This window comes from Rhinatrema bivittatum, chromosome 6, assembly GCF_901001135.1.
Source record: "Rhinatrema bivittatum chromosome 6, aRhiBiv1.1, whole genome shotgun sequence".
Classification (NCBI taxonomy): domain Eukaryota; kingdom Metazoa; phylum Chordata; class Amphibia; order Gymnophiona; family Rhinatrematidae; genus Rhinatrema; species Rhinatrema bivittatum.
Window position 1 is genome coordinate 3,408,288 of NC_042620.1, and position 27,180 is coordinate 3,435,467.

A 27,180-nucleotide genomic window follows, 5' to 3' on the forward strand; every position below is an offset into this window, starting at 1 on the left:
TATAGTATAGGGATATATCTCTACGAAGAAGTAAGATATATACAAATGTCATGTTACCTGTTTGATTTACTATTCTTTGTTGAGATAAGAGGTTATGAGTGGAGAAGACTGACTTTAAAATACTAAGTTGGAAATCTTACTTATATGTTATCATTGTATTTGTAAAATTGAAATTTCTCATAAATAAATAATTTTAAAAAAAAGAGAAGCTTGTGAGTGAGCGCCAAGATGGTGGCATGGATTACAAACTGGTTGATGGATAGAAGACAGCGTGTGATGGTAAATGTAACCTTCTCTGAAGAGAGAACAGTGTTAAGCAGAGTGCCTGTTCAATATCTTTGTGAGCGACCTGGTGGAAGGGATAGAAGGTAAAGTTTGTCTATTTGCAGATGATACTTAGATCTGCAACAGAATGGACACTACGGAAGGAGTGGAGAGAATGAGATGTGATTTAAGGAAGCTGGAATAGTGGTCGAATATATTGCAGCTGGGATTCAATGCCAAGAAGTGCAGAGTCATGCATTTGGGGTGTGGTAATTCAAAAGAGTTGTATGTGATGGGGGCTGAAGGGCTGTTGTGCACGGAGCAAGAGAGGGACCTTGGGGTGATAGTGTCTAGTGATCTGAAGACGGCGAAACAATGTGACAAGGCAAAAGCTAAAGCCAGAAGAATGCTGGGATGCATAGAGAGAGAATAATCAGTAAGAAAAAGAAGGTGATAATCCCCTTATACAGGTCCATCGTGAGGCCTCACCTGGAATATTGTGTTCAGTTCTGGAGACCATATCTCAAAAGGGACAGAGACAGGATGGAGGCGGTCCAGAGAAGGGCGAAAAACTGGTGGGGGGGTCCTCCATCAAATGACTTATGTGGAGAGGTTGAAGGACCTGAATATGTACACCCTGGAGGAGAGGAGGTGCAGGGGAGATAGGATACAGACCTTCAGATACCTGAAAGGTTTTAATGATGCACAATTGACAAACCTGTTCAAAAGAAATCAGTAAAACTAAGGGTCACAAATTGAAGGAGGACAACTGAGAACCTACATCAGGAAATATTTCTTCATGGAGAGGGTGGTGGATGCCTGAATTGCCTTTCCAGAGGAGGTGGGGAAGACAAAAATGGTGAAGGATTTCAAAGGGGCATGGGATAAACACTGTGGATCCCTAACGGCTAGAGGATAGAAATAAGGAAAAGAGTGCAGGGGGGTAATTTGCTGGTGTGGTGGTTACTCACCTTATCCATTAAGCCTTCAAACTGTTGATGCAACTCCATTATTGCTCTCTGCTTTAACAGCAGGGGGAAAAGGGGAACCAACAAAGACGTGAACTTTACAGATTGGGAAAACAAAATAAGCATGGAGATGATACAACTCCAACATTGCTCTTTGCTTCAACAGCAAGAAGTAATGGGGAACTGGACTCAGACAGCAACCAACAAGGGTGCTGAGTTTGACGGTTTGGGAAACACATTAAATTTCATCTGCCATTTGGAAGCCCAATCTTCCAGTTTTGCAAGGTCTTCCTGTAATTCATCACAATCCGCTTGAGATTTAACTACTCTAAATAATTTTGTATCATCTGCAGATTTGATCACCTCACTCGTCTTATTCCTTTCCAAATCATTTAGAAATATATTAAAAAGCACCTGTCCAAGTACAGATCCCTGAGGCATTCCGCTGTTTACTTTTTTTCACTTTGAAAACTGACCATTTAATCCTACTCTCTGTTTCCTGTCCGTTAACCAGCTTGCAATCCACAAAAGGACATCGCCTCTTATCCCATGACTTTTTAATTTTTCTTAGAAGCCTCTCATGCGGACTTTGTCAAATGTTTTCTGAAAATCCAAATACACCACATCTACCAGTTCATCTTGTCCACATGTTTATTCACCCCTTCATAAAAATGTAGGAGATTTGTGAGACAAGTCTTCCCTTAGGTAAATCCATGCTGGTTGTACCCCATCAAACTATATCTCTCTAAATGTTTTGTGATTTTATTTTTTATAACAGTTTCCATGATTTTTCCGCACTGAAGTCAAACTCATTAGTCTATAGTTTCCCAAATCACTCCTGGATCCCTTTTTAAATATAGGGGTTACATTGGTAGATTGGATGATTTTAATGATAGGTTTCAAATTAATTGAAAAATGTCTGAAATTTCATTTTATAGTTGTCTCAGAACCCTGAGGTGTTTACCATCTGGTCCAGGTGATTTACCACTCTTCAGTTTGTCAATTAGGTGTATCACATCTTCCAGATTCACCGTGACTTGATTCAGTTGATCTGAATCATTATTATGTTGCCTTTGAATAGAGATCCCAAATTAGTTTCTCTGAGTCTCTTATCAGAAGGAGCTTTATTTTATGAGGTTTGATAATGCTAAAGGATTTTTGGTAGCATTGGGTGGTTTCTTCCTTTACAGCTGTCTGTTGGAGCAGCAGCTTCAGTTTACAATGGAGGAAAGGCATTTTGTAAAGGTATCAGTGAGATTAGTCCACCATATTCCTGGATATTTGAGTCCTCTGTGGAGTGGGGACAGATAGCTTGAATATTTCTCGATTGGGATTGGGTGTCTTTGAGTCACAGGTCTTAATCTACCAGAGCCCACTGTAATCCATGTTTCCCTGGGTTTTAGAATTCTCTGTGGAAGTTGGCATTGATATTCTGGATGCTGTAAGGAGGATTTTTGAAGCCTAGATAATTACTCTTCAAAATGGATCATTTTTCATTGCAGACAGCTAGAGGTAAATTGGATAACCATTAAGTCTCCAAATGCTATGCCTTGAAAAATAAGCACCAAAGTTGTTACACTGAATAAAATACATTCTGATTTTAAAGATCAGTGAGGAGATTTGAGTAGTGTTATATTAATTAATGTGCAAGTTGTTGGATTGTTACTTAGGTCACTAATTATTTACTTAACATAAATCCTTGGAAGAACTATTTAAGAAGAAACACCTGAGGGGAGGGAAGGGATAAATAGCTTTTACTATCTCCCTTTTGAAAAAGGAAATGTAATTTAAAGACTAGCCAAAATATACTCTCTTTACCGCTATGTAAAGAAATTTTTCAGTTGGCAAGGCCTATTCCAAACAATGTAGCACAGAGTGCTATTCATAATTATCAGCTGGAACATTTTGATCTACATGCAAGTTCACTGTGCATATATACAGATGGGAGTAGCCCAGGTTAATAAAGTCAGGTACAGGAGAAAAGGATTAAACAGCAGCAGAAAAATAAAACACTAAGAGAGGGAAATATATTAAAAACTTAGCAGGAGAAAAGGATTTAACAGCAGAACAGAAAAACTTCTGAAGTGCTTGCTAAGATAAGGGCTGATTCAGTAAAATTCACGGGAGAGCTGGCGCTCCGAGGCGAGCACCTGCTCTCCCGACGCATGCCCAGGCCTCTCTCCTGGGCGCGCGATTCTGTATTTAAATGAGGGCCTGCGGTAATAAGGAGGCGCTAGGGACACTAGCGCGTCCCTAGCTCCTCCTTATTGACAGAAGCGTCGGCTGTCAGCGGGTTTGACAGCCGACGCTTAATTTTACCAGCATCAGTTGTCAAACCCGCTGACAGCCAGGGATTCGGAAAATGGACGCCGGCAAAATTGAGCATCCGTCTTCCAACCTGTGAGCCACGGGCTGATTTTTAATTTTTTTTGGGGGGGGGGGGCCTCCGACTTAATATCGCTATGATATTAAGTTGGAGGGTGTACAGAAAAGCAGTTTTTTCTGCTTTTCTGTACACTTTCCCGGAGCTGGCCGAAATTAACTCCTGCCTTTGGGCAGGAGTTAATTTCGCAAAGTAAAATGTGTGGCTTGGCTGCACATTTTACTTTCTGTATCGCGTGGGACTAATAGGCTCTTCAACATGCATTTGCATGATGCGGGCGCTATTAGTTTTTGGGGCGTTGGACACTCATTTTCCTCGCGCTATTACCCCTTACTGTATAAGGGGTAATATTAACACTTGGAAAACACGCTCTAGACGGGAGCTAACAGTGCACGGGACGGGAGCTAACAGTGCACGGGAGCTAACAGCCTGAGCGCACCGTACTGATAGAGAGGAAGATGTATAAATATATTGAAACAAATCATTTAGCAAATTGCACTGCTATATGCTTTTGAATCTTGTATAAACAAATAATAGATGTTTATTATTAAAACATAAATGTACATTTAATATATTCCAATGTCTTTGAATCACTCATGTAATCGATGATGAAAAATGATAAAAACATAGCACACAGGTAAGTTTCTCAGTGTTTGTGAATTTAGAGAAACGTGATGCTGAAATCATGCTTGTATATAAGCTCACTTGATAGTAGACGTGGAAAATCCACGCTGACATACATTAACTTGGTGGATAAAATTTTTTATTCTTTCTTGAAACCTTGAATATTGGAACAATAATCTTAATAATTAAGATTAAGATAAATTATTTTTTAAACCCCCAGGATGTGAATTCAACAGTTTAAAAATATTCCAATTATTAGGTCTTCTGTAAATAGTGGTCAATAAGGATGCTCCCTTGAGAAGAATGGGATCATCCCATCTGTCCCTCTCTCCCTTGGGAAGGCTGGGATGGTGCAGACCCTTCCTCTCTTAAGAAGGATGGTATGTTGCCCTCCCTTCCTAGAAGAATGGGATCATCCCATCTGTCCCTCTCTCCCTTGGGAGGCTGGGATGGTGCAGACCCTTCCTCTCTTAAGAAGGATGGTATGTTGCCCTCCCTTCCTAGAAGAATGGGATCATCCCGCTTATCCCTTCAGAAGGTCTGGTGGGTTCTCTTTGCACATCTTCCTTTCTTTTGTACAAAGCCTAGTTTTGCAAGTAGGCAGTGGGTAGAGGACGCCTAAAGTCCCTACATATTTTTTTGTAGTTTGTCCTATCGAAATCTGATTTACTCAGCCAGAAACAATTTTCTTTTTTCAGGATCTCTAACATCTTCATCTGAAATAAGTAACCGAAACATGATTTTTCCAGATGTGGAACCCAGGTAACCAAGGGATAGCGGATGGATAAGGGCAGCATGTACTCTGCACAGGGAACAGGGGAGCGCAATGTGGGATAGGTTGTCAGTACCTAACTAGCAAGAGTAGGGCAAGATGTAATCAATGTCTGGATAGCAGGGGCAAGAGCTGGGCATAGAAAACAAGAGAAGGGTGAGGTGCAGGAAGTCATTGACCATGTAACAGAAACCTGGGTACGGTGAGTCAATCTAGGAACAGGTGAAAGAGGTGAGAGGTGGAAAGAGAGGTTCTGGAAAGGAGAGGCGTGATGTTCGGTATGGGAGGAGAGAAGAGGGGTGGTGAGAGAGAGTGATATCAGAGTGTGAGGAGGTTGGAAGAAAGAGGAAGAGGGTGACATGGGAGAGAGGTCTTGTGAGGGTGATCTGTTGGAAAGGGAGGAGAAAGCTTCTGGTTTATCTGGAAATGGAGGGGGTAGGTTCTGTCTATGTGTGGGGGTGGGAAGGTAGAGGCTGATTATGTAGAAAGGTTCTTTATCCCAGGACAAGCAGGATGTAGTCCTCACATATGGGTGACATCGGTAATGGAGCCCTATCATGGAAAACTTTCTGTCAAAGTTTCTAAAAAGCTTTCACTGACACTGGCACACTGAGTGCACTGAGCATACTCAACCTGCAATTATCCATGCGAGCCATGGCTGTCTCCCCTCAGTCTTCTTTTTTCCGCTCTGCTGTAAGCATAGCGGTTGGAGCTCTGTGAGAAATCCTAACACTTTTTTCCTCATAAAAGATTTACATTTTTACTTCACAAACACCTTTCCCTGCACGGGTCTCCCTCTATGTTGGCTTAATTCGACGTTCGGTGAGTACTATGCCATATTTTTTCGGTCAGTTCCTGTCATCTTTCTGGCTGCCAACCGACTGCGGTCTCCCCTCCCCCTATTTTTCAGTTAGTCACACATAGCCTGCAAGTGTCCCTCTGTGACACTCTGCTTGGCAATTAGCGCTAGTGGGACAGGGACTTCCACGATTGCCAGTGCCGTCACTGCCCCAGTAGATTCAGGTCCTTTATTTTCCTCGCTACCTTCGCACAGTAGATACCCCATTGCTACCGTCGGTACCCCCTTCAGGCCACCCTGCGTTTTTAGATGCCACAGGTACCCCTCCCCCTGTGGTACCCTGATGCCATCCTCCCTACATAGTTTCTATCAGTGCCATCTATGTTTTATCCATGGCACTGATTTATTTCCTTAACTTTTATCGGTGCTACAAGCACCGGAGGTCCGAGAGTAAAAGATCACACCGGGACCCTTCCTCTGGACCCCAGGTAATTTAAGGCATTTTGGGGGGGTTCGGGAGGGTGGGGGATTTATTTTAAAGGGTCGGGGTGGGTTTTAGGGTTGTTTTAGTGTGCCGGTTTTCCCGCCTTCCCCCTTCCCCTGATTTACGATTTTTTGACGATAAATCGGGGGAATTGTTATTGTATCGCGGCTCTAATGATTTTTGACGATTTAAAATATATCGGACGATATTTTAAATCGTCAAAAAACGATTCACATCCCTAATCTTAGCTGCTCTGCAAGGAGGCTGTACAACTCTGTCCTTAGCCCTTGCTCACTCTATGCATCCTTGAGCCACTGATCTCAGACAGTTACTAAAGGCACTAGCAGACCTTCTCCATATAGGTGTCCATCCTGTCGCATGGTCTTCGACATGTTTAGCGAGGAAAATCTTCTAGCGCGCAGGTCAACCAAACCTGCCCTTTGCTTCCAAATCGAACCATACGGTGCACAGATTCTAATACCTACACATGTTTCCAATGCGTTCCCATAGACGCCTTTCTTCCATCAAGGGCCTCCTAAATGTGTATTGTCCGATACCTCTCATAGCCAGCATTCTTATAATGCTGAACCGGGACGGAGATCACTGTTCCTCAGGCCCACGTCCTGCCCGAGACCAGTATGCTTCCCATACTTCATACCCAAAACTCTCGTGAACCTACAACGGGACAGAGGAACAATAGTCCTCTTAGCCTTATACTGGCCTCGACAAGTATGGTTTCCCATATTCTTCGACCTCTAGATCACAGACCAATTCGCCTGGGCACAGCGCCCACTCTTGTAACTGGGAATCAGGACAAGTTGCGTCATCCCAACCTAACTTCTCTTGCCCTGACAGCTTGAATGTTGCAATTCTACAACTACTTAATCTTTCAACACAAGTCTCTAACGTTCTCATACTTTCATGAAAGCCTTCCACACGTAAACCTTACCATTTTTAGTGGTCTAGATTTACCAAGTGGTGCACACAGACAGGTTTTCACCTTTTTTCTTGCCCCACTCCTTCTGTACTTGATTACCTATATCACCTTTCGGATTCTGTTCTCCAGTCATCCTCTATAAGGGTACACCTAAATGCCATAGCGGCATACCACAAGGGAAAAGGGTATACGCCAATAACAGCGTAACCCCTAGTATGTCGGGTTATGTGAGGCTTACTTCACCTTAAGCCTCCCATTCGACCACTGGTCATTAAATGGGACCTAAGTGTAATACATTCCTGCGACAAGAAATTTCTTACATAAAAAGTATTTTCTTAGTAGCCATTGCATCAACTAGGAGGGTCACTGAGTTGCAACCTCTCGTCACATACTCATCCTACATTAGGTTCCTGCATGACAGAGTAGTCCTTTGCACTCACCCCAAATTCCTACCAAAAGTAATCGGTCAATACTCTTGCCTACTTTCTTTTCAAAGCCTCTCTCTAGCCAAGGAGAGAGAGTCTTATACACCTTAGACTGAGAGCATGCACTAGCTTTTTACCTGAACCGCACGGTGGTCCATAGGATATCTAATCAAATCTTTGTTTCTTTATGTTTAAACGGTTTTTATTATTAATTTTCAGGAGCACTACAACAAACTGAGAGGAGTTGTTCCTTCACCCCCCAGTATAAACATCAACCTTGAAGAGATTATGCAAAATGATACAGAAAGTTATCCCAGGACAAGCAGGATGCTAATCCTCACATATGGGTGACGTCACCGAACGGAGCCCAGCGTGGGAAACCTTTCTGTCAAAGTTTCTAGAAACTTTTGACTGGCCCTGAGAGGCCACTGAGCATGCCCAGCATGCCATGATATTCTCTGCCACAGGTGTCTCTCTTCAGTCTTCGCTTTTCCGCGCTGCCGTTCGCATCGCGGGACTAGAGCCCTTGCGTTCTTCGCAATTATTGTGACTGAAAAAGTCAATATTTTCTTGATATTCTCTCTCATAGGAGCTCTCAAGCTCGCCGGCTGGTGAGTACCATTTTGATTCTCATATTTTTTAGGAATCTTTTTCCTCACACTCGCATCCATCGACGGCCGTCGATTCCAAAATGGCGACGGGATTCAAAAAGTGCCCGTCTGTAATAGGAATATGTCGATAACTGATCCGCATTTGGAGTGTACACTCTGCCTCGGAGAAAAACACGATGTCAGTACATGCCCCAAATGTGCAGTACATGCCCCAAATGTCAGTACATGCCCCAAATGTGCAGAAATGACAGTAAAAGGACGGAAAGCCAGACAAGAGAAGATGTTTCAACTTCAGTTAATCCCTTCTCCCTCGAAATCATCGAGGTCGTCTCCGGCCGGAGCGACCAAAAGGGCTTTGCTTAAAAAACCGCGTCCGGATGGATCCGGTGATCGCCCGTCCTCTCCATCGTCGGTACTATCGACTAAATCGGCAGAACACCAAAAATCCAAACATCGCCATCAACATCGACGTCTGTCATCTTCTACATCGATGTTCCGGGATGAATCGATGCCAAATTGGGACACATTAAACCTACCATGAACTGATTGTGACACTTTCAACCCGCTGACGTCGCATTTACCACCTCCCACAGTCTCCCTCTCCTTCCCTACCCACCCTCTACCCGAAATTCTCCCTCCTAGGTATTTATTGTCTCTTACTAATTGTTAGCTCCTCTTCTTATCTCTTCTCCATTGTTATTTTCTATCTTATACAACATTATTACCCTCTTAACGTTTTTTATGCTTCTAGTTATTGGTGAAAATCACTTCTTGTTTTAATGCCACTAGTTAATAAGTTTTATTGTAAAGCCCTTTGCTGAATTAACGTTGCTTGTAAACCGAGGTGATGTGCCACACGTGCCGCGGTATATAAAAAAATCTTTAAATAAATAAATAAACCTCTCGTAAGCAGATTTATGAGAGGTTTAACTCACCTTAAACCACCAATTCGACCACCTGTCCCAGAGTGGGATCTGAATTTGGTATTAACAAGACTCATGCGTTCTCCTTTCGAACCCATAGATTCTTGTGATCTTAAATTTCTCACTTGGAAAACTATCTTCCTCATAGCCATTCCATCAGCTAGAAGGGTTAGTGAGTTACAAGCACTTGTAACATATCCACCCTATACTAAGTTCCTACATGAGAAAGTGGTTCTCCGTACACATCCAAAATTCCTTCCCAAAATAGTTACGGAATTCCATTTGAATGATTTCCATAAATTTACCCACATTCTTTCCAAGGCCTCATTCCCATCCAGGAGAAATAGCCTTGCATACCTTGGACTGCACTTGCTTTTTATATAGACCGTACTGCAGTCCACAGAAAATCCACTCAACTTTTTGTATCTTATGATCCAAACAAACCGGGTAAAGCAGTGGGTAAATATACTCTGTCCAATTGGCTAGCAGATTGCATACAGTTTTGCTATGAAAAAGCAGGCCTTCCTCTCCAAGGGCGAGTAAAGGCACATTCAGTAAGAGCAATGTCAACCTCAGTAGCACACTATCGTTCAGTGCCAATCCTTGACATATGTAAAGCCGCAACATGGAGTTCTCTTCACACTTTTGCAGCTCATTACTGCTTGGACAAAGAAGGAAGACAAGATTCAGCCTATGGACAATCTGTCTTAAAGAACTTGTTTCCAGTTTAATCCCAACTCCTTCTACGACCAACTTACTATGATCTTCGGCTGACTCATTCTCAACAACAATACTTTACTGTTACTTCACTACGAATGACTCAGCCTCTACCTTGCTATTCACCCATATGTGAGGACTAGCATCCTGCTAACGCTTTTGCTACATACGAGACTGAAGAGAGACCCCTGTGGTAGAGAATATCATGGCATGCTGGGCATGCTCAGTAGGCACTCCTGGTGCCAGTCAAACGTTTCTAGAAACTTTGACAGAAAGGTTTCCCGCGCTGGGCTTCGTTCGGTGACGTCACCCATATGTGAGGACTACATCCTGCTGTCCTGGGATAACACCTATTACAAGGTAAGCAATTTTGCTTTATTACCCCCCTCCCCTCTAAATGACAACGGCAGAATTAGACAAAAGGATGAGTTACCCACCAAAAAAATTAAAAACAAAACCTGAGCAAACATTAGGCTAAAAAAAAAACAAGTTACAGTATACAATTAATCATTAACGATAAGACTGCGTGCACGGTGCGGGAGAGATTGAATGTAGGGACGCCAGATGGCTAGAAATCTTCGCCGGTGAATTGGAGACTGCCTAGTAGCCAAACCCTCCATGGTCATCATGAAGTGTAGGCCGTTCCGACAGGCCCAGAAGGATGGACTGTATCTTTGTTTCTTTAAAAAAAAAAATACACCAAGAGTCGCAGTAGTAAAACGGACTCTCTCCGACTGACTAACAGACTGTATCGAAATCTGTTATGAAAAAGCAAAAGTTCCTCTCCAAGGGCGAGTAAAAGCACACATAGTAACGGCTATGTCTACATCAGTAGTACACTATCGTTCAGTGCCCATTATTAACATATGTAAAGCTGCAACATGGAGTTCTCTTCACACCTTTGCAGCTCATTATTGCTTGGGCAAAGAAGAACGACAAGATTCGGCCTTTAGACAATCTGTCTTACAGAACTTGGTTCCAATATATTCCCAACTCCTTCTACATCCAACCTGCTGTGATTTTGGCTTCCTCATGTTCACCAACAGTACTTCACTGTTGCTTCACTACAAAATGATTCAGCCTCTAGCTTGCTAATCACCCATATGTGAGGACTAGCATCCTGCTTGTCCTGGGATAAAGCAAAATTGCTTACCTTGTAATAGGTGTTATCCCAGGACAGCAGGATGTAGTCCTCACAGAACCCACCCGCCACCCCGCGGAGTTGGGTCCGATACGTTTTATTATTTTCTTTATATTTTCGCTTACGCATAATGCTACAAACGAGACTGAAGGGAGACCCCTGTGGACGCAGGGATCATAGCATGCTGAGCATGCTCAGTACACTCACTGTGCCAGTGTCAGTCAAAGCTTTTTAGAAACTTTGACAGAAAGTTTTCCGTGATAGGGCTCCATTACCGATGTCACCCATATGTGAGGACTACATCCTGCTGTCCTGGAATAACACCTATTACAAGGTAAGCAATTTTGCTTTCTTGGGGGAGAGAGAGAGAAACGTTTGGCTATGTGCATAGGAATGGGAGGGTGGAGTTTGGGTCTGCGTTGGAGTGGAAGGCAGAACAGAAAGATTTTGTCTGTTTCTGAGAGAGGGAAGGCAAGGTCTGGGTCTGGGTAGAGATGGGAGAGGAGAAGAGAGAGTGTTTGTCTTGGGATGAGCTAAGGTTGTAAAGCCTGTTTTATTTGCATTTTAGTTTTGTGCCTTTGAGGTGTGTTGGGTATAAGTTGCCAGTAAGCAACTACCTGGGAAATACTACACTGTCTGTGAGCCTGAAATGCCATTCCCTCTCCTTAGTAATGAAAGTGAGTTTCTGGATCAGCTGGACTGGATGCTGGACAATTACAGAGACAGGCCTCTTCCTCAGACTAAGAATTGCAGATGTGCCCAGATCCTGGACTCCGTAACTGCTCCCCTTGCACGCCACTGGAGAGGCGTGGGAAACATCACAAAAACGTTATACTACCTGCTGGAGTCTGCAGCTGCAGCCTTGTATCTGTCCAATAATTACATGGTAAGGACCTCTCTGCAATGCCTTGCATGGTCAAGCTCCTGTATACCTTTCTGAGAAATTAGCTAGATACATTCTAGATCAGGAGGGCCAACTCTGGTCCTCAAGAGCCACAAACTGACCTGCTTTTCAGGATATCCATAATGAATATGCATGAGATAGATCTGCATATAATGGAGGCAGTGCATGCAAATACAGTATATATCTTGCATATTCATTGTGGATATCTGGAAAACCAGGCCTATTGGTGGTTTTTGAGGACTGGAGTTGGCCACCCCAGTTCTATATAGACAGTCGAGGACCGGTACTGAGGGCATGTAGCTAAAACAGGGGTTGGCCCTTCACTTGTGCTGTTCCAGTTCTCTGGAACTCCTCGCCTAAAGCAATTTCTCAGGTTTAAGCAGGTTTGGAAAGCTTATTTATTTCAATTGACCACTTCATGTCAATTATTTAAATGGTTTCTGTTACACTATTACATAAGGATGTTTTTAAAGGATGGGTTAAGTGCGGTTATACTGTGCTAGCAGAGAAGTTTGTTTATATAGTTTATGAGTTAATTGTAAATATTATTATTGTATAACTTTATTGAATATTGTTGTGTTATATTTATTTATTTGTATATTGCACGCTACAAAAATATTACCCAGAGCAGTCCACAGAGTAAATTCACAATTTAAAACAAATACAATTCTAAGAACAAGCAATAATAAATACAAATACAAATAAACATCCTGCTATGATAGTAGGGCATCCTGATGTGCAGTGGTGTAAAGTTCGGAAATGTAGACAACAATAACAGTAACCAGAAACCATTCACAGTTACTAAACACGGAGGTTGGTTGCCTTAAGAAATTATTTAAGTGTTGAAGGCCTTTTTAAACAAGAAAGTTTTAAAGTTGCTTTTGAATTCTTTGGCATCATTCATAATGATTCAGGGAGCACATTTCAAAGAATAGTGCCAGCAATAGAGAGAGCACGTTTCCTGGTCAGGTCCAACCTAGCAGCTTTTAACACAGGAACTTCCAGCAGATTCTTGTCAGCAGATCATAGTTGCCGAGTAGGATTATACAGGGTGGCCCACGGAGAAGTAGCCCACCTCCAATACCAGTTCTTGGAGGCAGGCTACATTTCCATGGGCCACCCTGTATATGCGGTGAGAGGTACATAACTATTCAGATGATTTGTTGTGCAGAAGATTAAATATCATTGTTTTGTTAATACCTTATTTTGAATACAAAATGTGATAGGCAACCAATGTTCTCTTAAACTGTGGGTAGACCAAAATGTAATGAAGCCCAATAGTCAAGGTTATTTATTATTAGAGCTTGAAATACCATGCACAAATCATTTTAATAAATGTAATTTATAAAAGGAAGTTTTTATGACAGAGGATATATGATGTTGCAGTCAAGTATTATTCCAAGGTTTCACACTTTATGTATGATGGGGATAGAATGTCTGTCAAGTTCCAGAGAGTTTGGAGGTGCATGCAATAAGTTTTTTTTATACCAGATAAGAACATAAGTTTAGTTTTGGCAAGATTTAACTTTAACATAACTTTAACATAAGAACATAAGAACATGCCATACTGGGTCCAGACCAAAAGTCCATCAAGCCCAGCATCCTGTTTCCAACGGTGGCCAATCCAGGACATAAGAACCTGGCAAGTATCCAAACACCATGCTACTGATGCCAGTAATAGTAGAGGCCATTCCCTAAGTCAACTTGATTAATAGCAGGTAATGGACTTCTCTTCCAAGAACTTATCCAATCCTTTTTTAAACACAGCTATACTAACTGCACTAACCACATCCTCTGGCAACACATTCCAGAGTTTAATTGTGCGTTGAGTGAAAAAGAACTTTCTCCGATTAGTTTTAAATGTGCCCCATGCTAACTTCATGTGCCCCCTAGTCTTTCTACTATCCGAAAGAGTAAATAACCGATTCACATCTACCCGTTCTAGACCTCTCATGATTTTAAACACCTCTATCATATCCCCCCTCAGCCGTCTCTTCTCCAAGCTGAAAAGTCCTAACCTCTTTAGTCTTTCCTCATAGGGGAGTTGTTCCATCCCCTTTATCATTTTGGTTGCCCGTCTCTGTACCTTCTCCATCGCAACAATTTCTTTATTGAGATGCGGTGACCAGAACTGTACACTCAGTAAATACATACTGGCTAATTTTAAAAAGAGCGTGCGAGCGTGCAGCCATGAACGCACATATCGGCATGTGAGCAGAGATTTGCTGCAGTTTTATATCAAGTGTGCACATATGTGCACATCATTAAAATACCCCTTCCACATGTATATTTGCACGTGAACATAAAAGGTGGCTCAAGTAAATGTTCCACACGTATTGCCATCAGAGATTTAGCAGCTTTTACACACGTCTGCTCACACAAATGTCCTTGGGGGAAGGAGGGAGAGAGAGAGAGCACTACTGTAGGAGAGACATTATGACACTACATATATCTACCACTGTAATAGGGGCCCTTTCAACATTGGTGCGCTACAGACCCTTACAGCCGGGCCATGGGGAAGGGAATGAAGGCCTTGAACAGGTAAATGTAATGTGGTTTTCCCTGTACGTACCCGGATCAGTCCAGAGCATGGGTTATGCCTCCCTTCCAGCAGGTGGAGTCAGAGAAAAACTTGAAAGGCACCCTCACTTAACCTATGTGCCTCCTGCATCCCTTCAGTATTTCTCTGTCTCCAGCAGCTGGAGGTGGTGCAAACCCTGCAGGCTTGCTCTGTTTCTGGAGTTTAGGCTATCCCTTATATTAACTTAGAGTGAACGAGCTGTAAAGTTGAATCAAGCAAGTTTAAAAAAAAAAAGACAGAAGTTCTTCTGCAGAAGGGAGTATTTTCCCCATCCTCCCAGGGGGTTGTTAGATCCTGCGGGGTCATCCCCCCGGTGGCAGGTTATCGGAGCTGGGGTTGGTAACCCTGCGGGGCTCCAGCCAGGTAAGGAGCTGGGGGAGAGATTACTGCTGGTCTGGTCCCTTTCTCACCCCGTGCGATCCTCAGTGCTTAAAAAATATATTTTTTTGAAGTTTTCCTTTTTGGTTGGCTGCAATCCAGAACACTTCCCCATCTGAATTGCCACATTTTTGTTTAATTTTGCCGCGTTTTTGGCTGTTTTTCCCCCGCCACGATGCCGCGGCCATCTTTGTGTGTGGCATGTGGAGAATTGTCCGCGCGGCTTTCCTGGGCCGGCATTTGCTGCCTTCCCTCAGTGCAGGGACGGAAAGCATCTTGAACACCTTTACTGCAGCTCAGGCAAGGGCTATGGGGGAGGGGGAGCTTCCCCCAGTGCTGTCACCGGTCCCTGCCACTCCTGATGATCCTTTTGATAAGGACCAGGTTTTTTCCAGGAGGACCCTGATGTCCCAGGGGGAGATGATTTTGATTCTAATTCCTTTTCTTTAGATTTTGTCCTCCTTATGCATAAAGCCTTTCTAGCTTCCAGGTCTCTGCAAGGTGGTGCTTTCCCGGTGAGACCTGCACAGGGACCGGCCCCCAAGGTAGCCAAGCGCAGGGTTGTGCCCGCGTCTCTATGGGTCGCAAGGTTAAAAGGCTCCTTGGCTTCAGGAGGAGCAGCCACTCCGGAGGTTCTGGGCAGTGTGGCTACAGCTGCAGTGCCCTCTCCTTTCCCCCCAGCTGGGGCAGGATCAGAAGATGAGCAGCGGAAGCACACTCCCTTGGATGGTGATGACCCTAAAGTGGTCCATCTGTTCCAGAGAGAGGAATTAGAACCTCTCATTCCTCCAGTTCTTTCTGAGCTTGGGGTGGAACTCCCCCTGCATGCTCTGCCGCAGGACTCGGTGCACCCAGTCCTGGCGGGATTGAGAACGCTGACCCGAGCCTTTCCTTTCCATCCCATGCTTCAGCAGCTGATGACCAGGGAGTGGGACGCTCCAAATGCTGGTCTGCAGGTTGGACGGGCCATGGATAAGCTGTATCCATTACTGGATGAGTCTCTGGAGCTCTTATGGTCCACCAAAGTAGACGCTTCAGTTTCAGCTGTTGTTAAGCGGACCACTATTCCAGTTGCAGGTTCGGCGGCTCTCAAAGACCTTCAGGATCGCAAGCTGAAAGTACTGCTTAAGCGCATCTTTGAGGTGTCGGCCCTAGGTATCTGGGCGGCGGTGTGTAGCAGTTACATGCTGCATGCGAGCCTGCGCTAGGTCCAGCAATTGCTGACATCTAGAGATCTTCCTCCAGGAGAATCAGAGCAGGCGGAACATCTGGAAGCTCCAGTGTATGACCTGCTCCGCACTTCCTCTCGCACTATGTAGTTGGCAGTGTCAGCAAGACGGCTTTTGTGGCTCCAAAACTGGTCAGCGGATGTTTCCTCCAAGGCTCAGCTTGGGGCTATTCTATTTAAAGGTGTTTTTTTATTCGAAGAGGATTTGGAGCAGTTGATAAATTCCCTGGGGGAGAACAAAGTTCACAAGTTACAAGAGGACAGACTGAAGCCCTCCAGCGGATTTCCATCATCCCGCTCTTGTTTTTGAGGGCAACGTAGGTTTCGGCAGAGCAGGCTGCAAGCGGCTGGACTGCGACAACCAGTGGCTAGAAACCAAGCCTGGTCCTCGTCCTTTCGAGGCCACAGAACCTCCCGGGAGGGTGGTTCTTCCTCCTCTCTCGCCTCCAAGACTACACAATGAGATGGAGCCGGCCCATCCTTAGATTCCTCGAGTTGGGGGTCGCCTGTCCCGGTTTTATGAGGCATGGGCCAGAATTACTTCTCTCCAGTTATAAACTTAACATAAAATATTGCCATAATGAGTCAGACCAAGGGTCCATCAAGTCCAGTATCCTGTGGCCAATCAAGTCACAAGTACCCAAACATTAAAGGAAAAGATCCCAAGCTAGTAATCCTTATTGATTAATAGTAGTTTATGGACTTCTGCTCTAGGATCTTATCCAAACCTTTTAAACCCAGCTACACTAACTGCACCAACCACATCCTCTGGCAAGAAATTCCAGAGCTTAATTGTGCGTTGAGTGAAAAAGAACTTTCTCCAATTAGTTTTAAATGTGCCCCATGCTAACTTCATGGAGAGCCCCCTAGTCTTTCTACTATCCGAAAGAGTAAATAACCGATTCACATCTACCCGTTCTAGACCTCTCATGATTTTAAACACCTCTATCATATCCCACCTCAGCCATCTCTTCTCCAAGCTGAAAAGTCCTAACCTCTTTAGTCTTTCCTCATAGGGGAGCTGTTCCATTCCCCTTATCATTTTGGTAGCCCTTCTCTGTACCTTCTCCATCACAATTATATCTTTTTTTGAGATGCAGTAACCAGAATTGTACACAGTATTCAAGGTACGGTCTCACCATGGAGCGATACAGAGGCATTATGACATTTTCCATTTTATTCACCATTCCCTTCCTAATAATTTCCCAACATTCTGTTTGATTTTTTGACTGCCGCAGCACACTGAGCCGACGATTTTAAAGTATTATCCACTATGATGCCTAGATCTTTTTCCTGGGTGGTAGCTCCTAATATAGAACCTAACATCGTGTAACTACAGCAAGGGTTATTTTTCCCTATATGCATCACCTTGCACTTATCCACATTAAATTTCATCCTTCTTTCTGTTAAGGGTAATAACTGCAGCTCTGTGCAGGTTACCCCCATGTTCTGTTAAGGGTAGTAACTGCCGCTCCGTGCAGGTTACACCCATGTTACTGTTAAGGGTAGTAACTACTGCTAAGAACATAAGAACATAAGAAAATGCCATACTTTGTCAGACCAAGGGTCCATCAAGCCCAGCATCCTGTTTCCAACAGTGGCCAATCCAGGCCATAAGAACCTGGCAAGCACCCAAAAACTAAGTCTATTCCATGTTCCCATTGCTAATGGCAGTGGCTATTCTCTAAGTGAACCTAATAGCAGGTAATGGACTTCTCCTCCAAGAACTTATCCAATCCTTTTTTAAACACAGCTATACTAACTGCACTAACCACATCTTCTGGCAACAAATTCCAGAGTTTAATTGTGCGTTGAGTAAAAAAGAACTTTCTCCGATTAGTTTTAAATGTGCCCCATGCTAACTTCATGGAGTGCCCCCTAGTCTTTCTGCTATCCAAAAGAGTAAATAACCGATTCACATCTACCTGTTCTAGACCTCTCATGATTTTAAACATCTCTATCCTATCCCCCCTCAGCCATCTCTTCTCCAAGCTGAAAAGTCCTAACCTCTTTAGTCTTTCCTCATAGGGGAGCTGTTCCATTCCCCTTATCATTCAGGTAGCTCTTCTCTGTACCTTCTCCATCTCAATTATATTTTTTTGAGATGCGGTGACCAGATTTGTACACAGTATTCAAGGTGCGGTCTCACTATGGAGCGATACAGAGGCATTATGACATTTTCCGTTTTATTCACCATTCCTTTTCTAATAATTCCCAACATTCTGTTTGCTTTTTTGACTGCCGCAGCACACTAAACTGATGATTTCAATGTGTTATCCACTATGACGCTTAGATCTCTTTCTCGGGTTGTAGCACCTAATATAGAACCCATCATTGGGTAATTATAGCATGGGTTATTTTTCCCTATATGCATCACCTTGCACTTATCCACATTAAACTTCATCTGCCATTTGGATGCCCAATTTTCCAGTCTCACAAGGTCTTCCTGCAATTTATCACAATCTGCTTGTGATTTAACTTCTCTGAACAATTTTGTGTCATCTGCAAATTTGATTATCTCACTCGTCGTATTTCTTTCCAGATCATTTATAAATATATTGAAAAGTAAGGGTCCCAATACAGATCCCTGAGGCACTCCACTGTCCACTCCCTTCCACTGAGAAAATTGCCCATTTAATCCTACTCTCTGTTTCCTGTCTTTTAGCCAGTTTGTAATCCACGAAAGGACATCGCCACCTATCCCATGACTTTTTCTTTTCCTAGAAGCTTCTCATGAGGAACATTGTCAAACGCCTTCTGAAAATCCAAGTATACTATATCTACTGGTTCACCTTTATCCGCATGTTTATTAACTCCTTCAAAAAAGTGAAGCAGATTTGTGAGGCAAGATTTGCCCTAGGTAAAGCCATGCTGACTTTGTTCCATTAAACCATGTCTTTCTATATGTTCTGTGATTTTGATGTTTAGAACACTTTCCACTATTTTTCCTGGCACTGAAGTCAGGCTAACCAGTGTGTAGTTTCCCGGATCGCCCCTGGAGCCCTTTTTAAATATTGGGGTTACATTTGCTATCCTCCAATCTTCAGGTACAATGGATGATTTTAATGATAGGTTACAAATTTTTACTAATAGGTCTGAAATTTCATTTTTTAGTTCTCTAGCGTGTCCCTCCAGGAAAGCTTTGTGTTAACTTGTACAGAGCGATGGTTACAACCCTAAACAGCAGTGGGACAACAGCACTGGTGATCCAAGAAGGCTTGGTTGACCTGCTTGGAGGACCATGATTAAAACCCAAACATCAACTGGAAGTTTTATGGACAACAACCTCATTATCCTTGGTGGTGGATACAACAAAATTTGATAAGCAGCAAGGACAGATTGACCATTCACAGAATATGGCAGTGCCTAAGGGCTCATCGCACTCTCCCTTAGACTCAGATGGGTGGAAAGAGGCCAATGAACCTTATTGACTGGGAGCCCATACCACTGTTAGTCTGCTCCTGTTAAGAAGACACAAAAGGGGGCCTAAGTGTTGGTTTAAGTATTGCTCGTGTAAGATGCGATGTTGAGAATGACAAGGCCTCGAATGGCCGACTAGTGGAAGAAATGAAAATCTCTGTAACTGATTCAGGGCATAGTTAGGACAGATGAGAAACGTGGTAGGATTAGAGGTCAGATAAAAGATAAGATGGGGGAGTTGGTGTTGGAATGCATGCTTATGTATAAGTTATATGTTCATTTATGCAAAGTGTATGTCAACTGGGCAGACTAAATAGGCCCTTTTGGTCTTTATCAGCCATTATTTACTATGGGGCCAATATTCAATGGTATTTGGCCAGATACCTCACAAGTTATCTAGATAAATGGCAGGGTTTTTTTTAATATTGAGCCATTTATCTAGCTACATTTTAGCCTTGCTACATAGCAATGAAAAACGTATCAGCCCGAGATTGTGGTAGCAGTCTACTGCGATCTGGGTAGAAGATTTCGAGTTTAGAGGGATTGGGAGGGAAGGGTTGAGGTAAGGAGGTTAGGAGGGAGTGAGGGTGGCATAGGATGGCTGAATTATCAATATTTTGATAGAACTGAGGAGCAGAGGGGGATTGGGAGCCTGGCCCAGACTCTTGAACTTGTTAAATAATTGGTATCTGAGAGGGTGAAGGATTGGCTTAGCATGATCCTTGTTTTGTTGCTTAAGTAAGGGTGCTTGTTTTGGGCAGCTAGGCTGCTGAGATACATATATTTCTTTTCTACATGGCACTAAATTAGATATCACTTTAAACCTAACTAACTATATTCAAATGATATCCAGTTAGGTTTAAAGTTATCTGGCTAAGGATAGCAGGATAACTTTAATCGGGAATATTCAATTGGAGGTTTATCTTGCTGTTTATGTAGGGGACGTTTTCTGGTCAACTTTATCCGGATAATTTGTCTGCTGGCCACCATATTGAATATTACCCTTATGATACTGTTACCTCCTATGATATAAATCACAAGTGTAGGGTGGGCTTTGACATCCTGTGATATAAACTTTCTTCTTTTTGTTCTTACTGAGGCACACTCATTCCTGAATGAAGCCTCCAGTCTTCTGGACTTTGTGAAAAATGACAAGAACAATGACTTTACCTATGACATGGATATCAAGAATGTGAAGATCCCACGTTTTGAGAAAGCATGCCTGTTTGCACTGAAGGGAGAGGTACAAAACCAATCATAACTCTAGGGTGGGGAGAAGTAAGAGAGGGTTAAGATGATTACATCATTTATTCGTGGAAAATAATATAGAAAATACAGGAATGCATATAGATCCAATGCCATTTTTCTTGAAACCATATATTTTATTGAGAGAAAAATAGTCCAAAAGGAGTAATAGTCCTTTGTTACTGTTGAATACAATTTGATATCTATCTATATATATATATATCTAGTAGGTAATGTACCTCCATTCTAAGATGGGTAATAGATCTTGAAACTAGTGTTTCTAAGGTGGTAAATAGTGTACTTCATTAGGGTAGTGTTTTCAACTAGGATCATGGGGGGGAGCATTGCCGAGTAAAGCAAATCCAGGCTTACAAGTTGCATCAACAAAGATTTAATTTCCTAGCGTGTAGCAGATGGACTCAAAACAAGTGGGTATAGTGTGCTCGTGCTAGCAGTTGGAGACGGATCTGACGTCAGCACAGGGTACATATACCCGCACAGGAAGTGCAGCAATTCAGTAATTTCCGTCTCCAAAGCAGTTTGGAGCTACCTCACGATCACTGAGCGTTTTTCCAAATTCTAACGACTAAATTCATAGAAGCAGCCTACCTGAAAACGAGCCCCGCACTCCTGCGGTGATACCATTCAGTCCCTCCCCCAGTCGAGTTTCCCGAGGTGATTTCCGTGGTCCCTCGGAGGTAAGAGCCTCGGTCCGGTGGCCGACTCGCGGCAGGGACCTAGCTCCCGAGTGAGAAGGGCTCGGGCGCGGCACAGAGGCAGCCTCGGTCCCGGTGAGGACTTGGCCCCCGAGCAAGACGAGTTCGGGCGCAGCCTAGAGGCAGCGGGTGCACTTCCTCGAGCGCGGCGGTGACGGTAATCACCCTCTCCCCCTCGCAGCCGGAGACCACCCGGGTCGCAGCCGGGAAGCGCCGAAGACAAGGTAAGGCGTACATCTTTACTTGCTGGTCTCCGAGGAAGCGAGGATTAGCGGGGTCTGCATGCATGGCAGCCCGCCTAGGAGGTCGCCATTTTGCCTGCCTGCTTGCCGACGCCATCTGCCCTGGTTTGTCACCTCGCTCTAGCGCTCAGGCCAGACTGCGCGCATAGGCAACGGGCGTATATGTTAAGCGCCCGAAAATACTTGGGTGCATATTCATGTTGATAGGCGCACGTTGCTACACGTTGCTAAGCGCGTGCTGCTAGGTGCACGTTGCTACACGTTGCTAAGCGCTCGCTGATTGGCGCACGCTGCTAAGGCATGCTGATAGGCGCCCGTTGCTAAGGCACGCTGATAGGCGCCCGTTGCTAAGCGCATGCTCAGAGGCGCCTGTTGCTAAGGCACACTGATAGGCACCCGTTGCTAAGTGCACGTTCATAGGCGCACGTGCATAGGTGCACGTTGATAGGCGCACGTTGATAGGCGCACGTTCCTAGGCGCACGTTGATTGGCACAAGTGGACAGGCACACGTTGATAAGCGCACAGCTTTCGCGCATATTACAAGGCGCATACTCCAGCTGGCAGGAGATATCAGACGAGATGGAGCGTAAGAGAGCCCATGCGTCTGCAGAACCGGCACCTCCAGAATCAGGCATAAGAGCTCTAAGCCTCTGCTCAGCTTCAACCTCAGAGCCACACTGAGCGAGGATGCAGACTCCCTATGTGCCCAATGTGAGGAGGCCCTGGGAGTTCCAGGCCAGGACCGGTCCCAGCCCTGCGTACTTGCCGGTTCCTCAGGGAACACCCCGGACCTTGCAGGCTGCAGTGAACAGCCAGGGAACCCAAGAGACCTGGTGCCCCTAAGGCCAGATCCTGCTTCGCTCTCCTGGGTGGAATTATTCAAGGGGATTCACGCCTTTGTCAAGATGCAGTCTGATCCCCGAATGGGTCCATACGTACCGGATGACCCGGCCCCTGGACCCTCAAGACCTAGGCACGGCCACTCGCCACCCGGAAGCCCCACTTATGGGGATTCAGATTGTTCTGAGGAAGATGACGAGCCCCCCGAGGAAGGAGAACTTCCCTCGGGGATAGAACCATATCGGACCATGAGACGCTTCTTTCGGAAAGAGGATCTCCCAGGCCTGGTCTCTCGATGCCTGTCAGAACTGGCTATCCCGGGCCAGGACACCCCAGGGGAACCTAGAATGAACCCCCTGCTAGAGGGCCCGCGCCAAACGGCTCACCATTTTCCCCTCCTACAAGCAGCACAGCAGCTAATCGATCTGGAATGGAATGCGCCGGAGGCCTCATTCAAAGGGGGTCGGGCCTTGTCTGGCATGTACCCCCTGGATCCGGCGACCAAGGAGCTGCTGGCGTGCCCCAAGGTAGACGCCATAGTTAGCGCAATTGTGAAGCGCACCACCATTCCGGTGGAGGGGGGAGCGGCCCTCAAGGATGCACATGACCGGCACATGGACGCCATTCTGAAACAAGCCTTTGAGGTGGCAGCCATGTCCCTACGAATTGCGACCTGCAGCACCGTGGTGACGCGTTCCTGTTTATCGCAAGCTAGGAACAACACCCCGGGAGAAGAAATGGAATCAGCTCTCTCGTTCCTCACTGACGCAGCCTCCGACCTAGTCCGTACGGCAGCCGAGGGAGTGTCATCATCAGTGGCAGCCAGGAGACAGCTCTGGCTACGTAATTGGGTGGCCGACTCTTCCTCCAAGACACGCCTCACAAGAATGCCTTTAAGGGATCCCTCCTGTTCGGCAGCGATCTCGAGAAACTGGCTAATAGATGGAGTGCCTCTCTATTACCCCGTCTACCAGAAGACAGGTCTAGGAGGAGCCAGCGTTCTTTTCCTAGGCCATCCAGAGGTAGAAACTCTCAGCGCTTCAACCCTTACAGGGCTCGCTACCAAGTACCTCGTTCTCAGACCAGGAACCAGTCCTTTTGGACCAAGCACAACAAGAGGAGGACCGGCTCGGGTTCCGGTCCCGGCCACACCCCACAATGAGAATCAGCCGACCCATCTGAGGGTAGAAGCCATAGGGGGCAGGCTGACCCTCTTCTACCGCAGGTGGGTCGAGATTACCTCTGACCAGTGGGTCCTCGCCATCATCCGAGAAGGGTATTACCTGGACTTTCTTCGGCTTCCTCCGGACAAGTTTGTGGAATCGCCTTGTTCACCCCTCAAGAGGGCGGCACTGGAAGCGACCTTGCGGAGGCTCCTGTCCCTAAAAGCCATAATCCCAGTGCCTGCATGGGAGATAAATTCTGGGCATTATTCCATTTATTTCATAGTACCCAAGAAAGAGGGCACTTTCAGGCCCGTCCTGGACCTCAAGTCAGTCAACCGAAACTTACGGGTCCCCAGCTTTCGCATGGAAACTCTGCGGTCAGTCAAGAGTGCAATACAGCCAGGGGAGTTTCTCACATCCCTAGATCTGTCAGAGGCCTACTTGCATATCCCAATCCATCACGATCACCAGCGCTACTTGCGCTTCAAAGTCCTGAACCAACACTTCCAGTTCCGAGCTTTACCCTTCGGGTTAGCCACCACGCCGCAGACCTTTACCAAAGTCATAGTAGTAGTGGCGGCGTCACTCAGGAAGGAAGGAATTCTTGTCCATCCCTACCTGGACGATTGGCTGATCAGGGCGAAGTCACCAGAGGAGAGCCACCAGGCAACCATCAGAGTTATATCTCTTCTGGAAAGCCTAGCCAAGAGTTCCTTACAGCCTTCTCAGTCGCTGGAATACCTAGGAGTCCGATTCGACACCCAGGGAGACAAAGTCAGTCTGACCTCCAAGAGGAGATCAAAGCTCCGGAATCGTCTGCAGGCCCTGCTGAGCGCCACCCGGCCCACATCTTGGGATTACCTACAGGTCCTCGGCCTCATGGCATCTACTCTGGAGGTGATAACATGGGCGCGGGCTCATATGAGCCCACGCCCATGGTATCACCTCCGTGGTATCTTCATGGTACCTTCATGGTACTTTCATGGTACCTCCATGGTATCATGAATCAACTTCCTCACTAGAAATAGAATCACTACTGAGGAAACTAAAACCAGCCTCCCACCCTTTCGATGTGATTCCTGCCAATCTTCTCATCTCAAACGCCACAGACGTTTCTAAGCCCATCTCGCTTATCATCAATGCCTCCTTAGCACAAGGTCATGTCCCCGACCCTCTTAAACTGGCTATCTTAAAACCCCTTCTAAAAAAAACTAACCTCTCCACCGACAAACCAGCAAACTTTCGTCCTATTGCAAACCTTCCTATCATCACCAAGATCCTAGAAAGAATTGCCAAACACCACTCTGAGTTTCTGGACAATAACAATATCCTCTCCCCAGCCCAACTAGGATTTCGTAAAGCTAGAAATACAGAATCTCTCCTTATTTCTCTGTCAGATATCATCCTCATGAACCTGGAAAAGAAACGGCCCTGTCTTCTCATCCTCCTAGATTTATCAGCTGCATTCAACACAGTGAACCATCAGTGTCTCATGGACAAGCTAGCGGAGATTGGAATCAAAAATACCGCACTAAACTGGTTCAAGTCCTTCCTTCAAAATAGGCAATACAAAGTCAAGATTAACAGCAAAGAATCCCCCCCTTTCATCTCTTCCCTAGGAGTTCCTCAAGGTTCATCTTTATCCCCGACACTATTCAATATCTATCTTCTCCCCCTTTGCAATCTACTCGCTGATCTGAAACTTACATATTACCTTTATGCAGACGATGTCCAAATCCTGATACCGATCACCGACTCGCTGCAAAAAACCCTTCTCCATTGGAATGCTTGTCTCATCCACATCAACAACCTCCTCTCAAAGCTTAATTTGCTACTCAACACCAACAAAACAGAATACATCCTAATCACACAAGATGGCAGCGTACCACTAAATAACGTTCAACAGTCAATGTCCCCTACTTTCTCACCCAAGGTAAGAAACCTCGGGGTAATCATAGACAGCCAAATGACCTTCACAGGCTTCATCAACAACACAGTAAAGGAATGTTATTTTAAACTCCAAGTTCTAAAACGCCTAAGACCCCTCCTCCATTTCCATGATTTTAGGTCAGTCTTACAAGCCATCATATTCTCCAAAATTGACTATTGTAATTCACTCCTTCACGGCCTGCCTGATATTTCACTCAAACCTCTCCAGCTACTACAGAACGCTACAGCCAGGATCCTCACAAAATCCAACAAGAGGGACCATATAACTCCAATTTTAAAGAATCTACATTGGCTACCAATTAAGTTTAGAATCCTTCATAAACTTTTAACAGTCACTCACAAAGCCATACACAACATTACTCCTCTGGATCTTACAATACCTTTGCAACTCCACACCTCGGTCCGTCCAATTAGACTGGCCCAGAGAGGCACTCTTCAAGCACCCTCCATCAAGACCTCCCTCAGTAAGAGAGCTATATCCGCCTCGGGCCCCAAGCAATGGAACCTGCTCCCTCCTGAACTGAGGCTGCTCCCTCCTGAACTGAGGCTGGAATGATGTCCAATCACCTTTAAGAAGAGACTTAAGACTTTGTTATTCGAACAAGCCTTCCCATAACTACTCACTTCAGCCTTGGTTCTTATCCGCATCATGAGTACACTATCCAACTTGAGGCCTTCATAGTCCTCCCCTATTTAATTTCCCTGCTTTTCGCCCAAGTTATACAGACCCAATTCTCTATACTTGCTTCACCCATTTTATGTTTATCCAGGTTACTTCTACCCTGTTCATTGTTTTAATCCAGGTTACTTCTACCCTGTTCATTCTAAAACAAGACTTTGTCTCTGTTATTTTTTGCTGGTTGTAATGTAAACCAAAGTGATAATTAATCTTGTTAATTGAACCTCGGTATATAAAAAGTTATAAATAAATAAATAAATAAATATATATGAGACCATTGCAACACGCCCTCCTATTTCTGTGGAGCCCACGATCCCAGAACTACACCGTACGGTAGTTCAGCTACGGTGGTGGTTGCAGCCCAGCCATATGAGCCGGGGGTCAAGAATGTCCTCTCCAACCTGGACCCTGCTCACTACAGATGCCAGCCTGAACGGATGGGGAGCACACTGCGAAGAACTCACCGCCCAAGGGTGGTGGAACAAAGAAGAGTCAGGGTGGAACATCAACCGACTAGAGGCACGGGCAGTCAGGCTAGCCTGCCTACGATTTGCCCACAGACTTCGAAACAGAGCGGTCAGGGTGATGTCGGACAACGCCACCAAGGTGGCATACATCAACCGACAGGGCGGAACCAGAAGCCGACAGGTATCCTTAGAAATAACGCCCCTGATGGCTTGGGAGGAGGCGAATCTCCAGGACATCTCCGCCGTCTACATCGCCGGGAAGGACAACACCACGGCAGACTTCCTCAGCAGAGAAAGCCTAAATCCCGGGGAATG

General features: G+C 45.0%; 1 protein-coding gene across 1 annotated transcript in view; it reads left to right on the top strand.

The window, feature by feature from the left end:
* Window positions 1–27,180, top strand: part of LOC115093343 (adenylate cyclase type 10-like) — a gene marked incomplete in the record, with an annotated part of 787,628 nt that overhangs the window by 542,074 nt on the left and 218,374 nt on the right. The window contains 3 exon segments of the mRNA XM_029604970.1: window positions 4,938–5,001; window positions 11,718–11,934; window positions 20,659–20,802. Coding sequence (XP_029460830.1) covers window positions 4,938–5,001; window positions 11,718–11,934; window positions 20,659–20,802 — 425 coding nt within the window.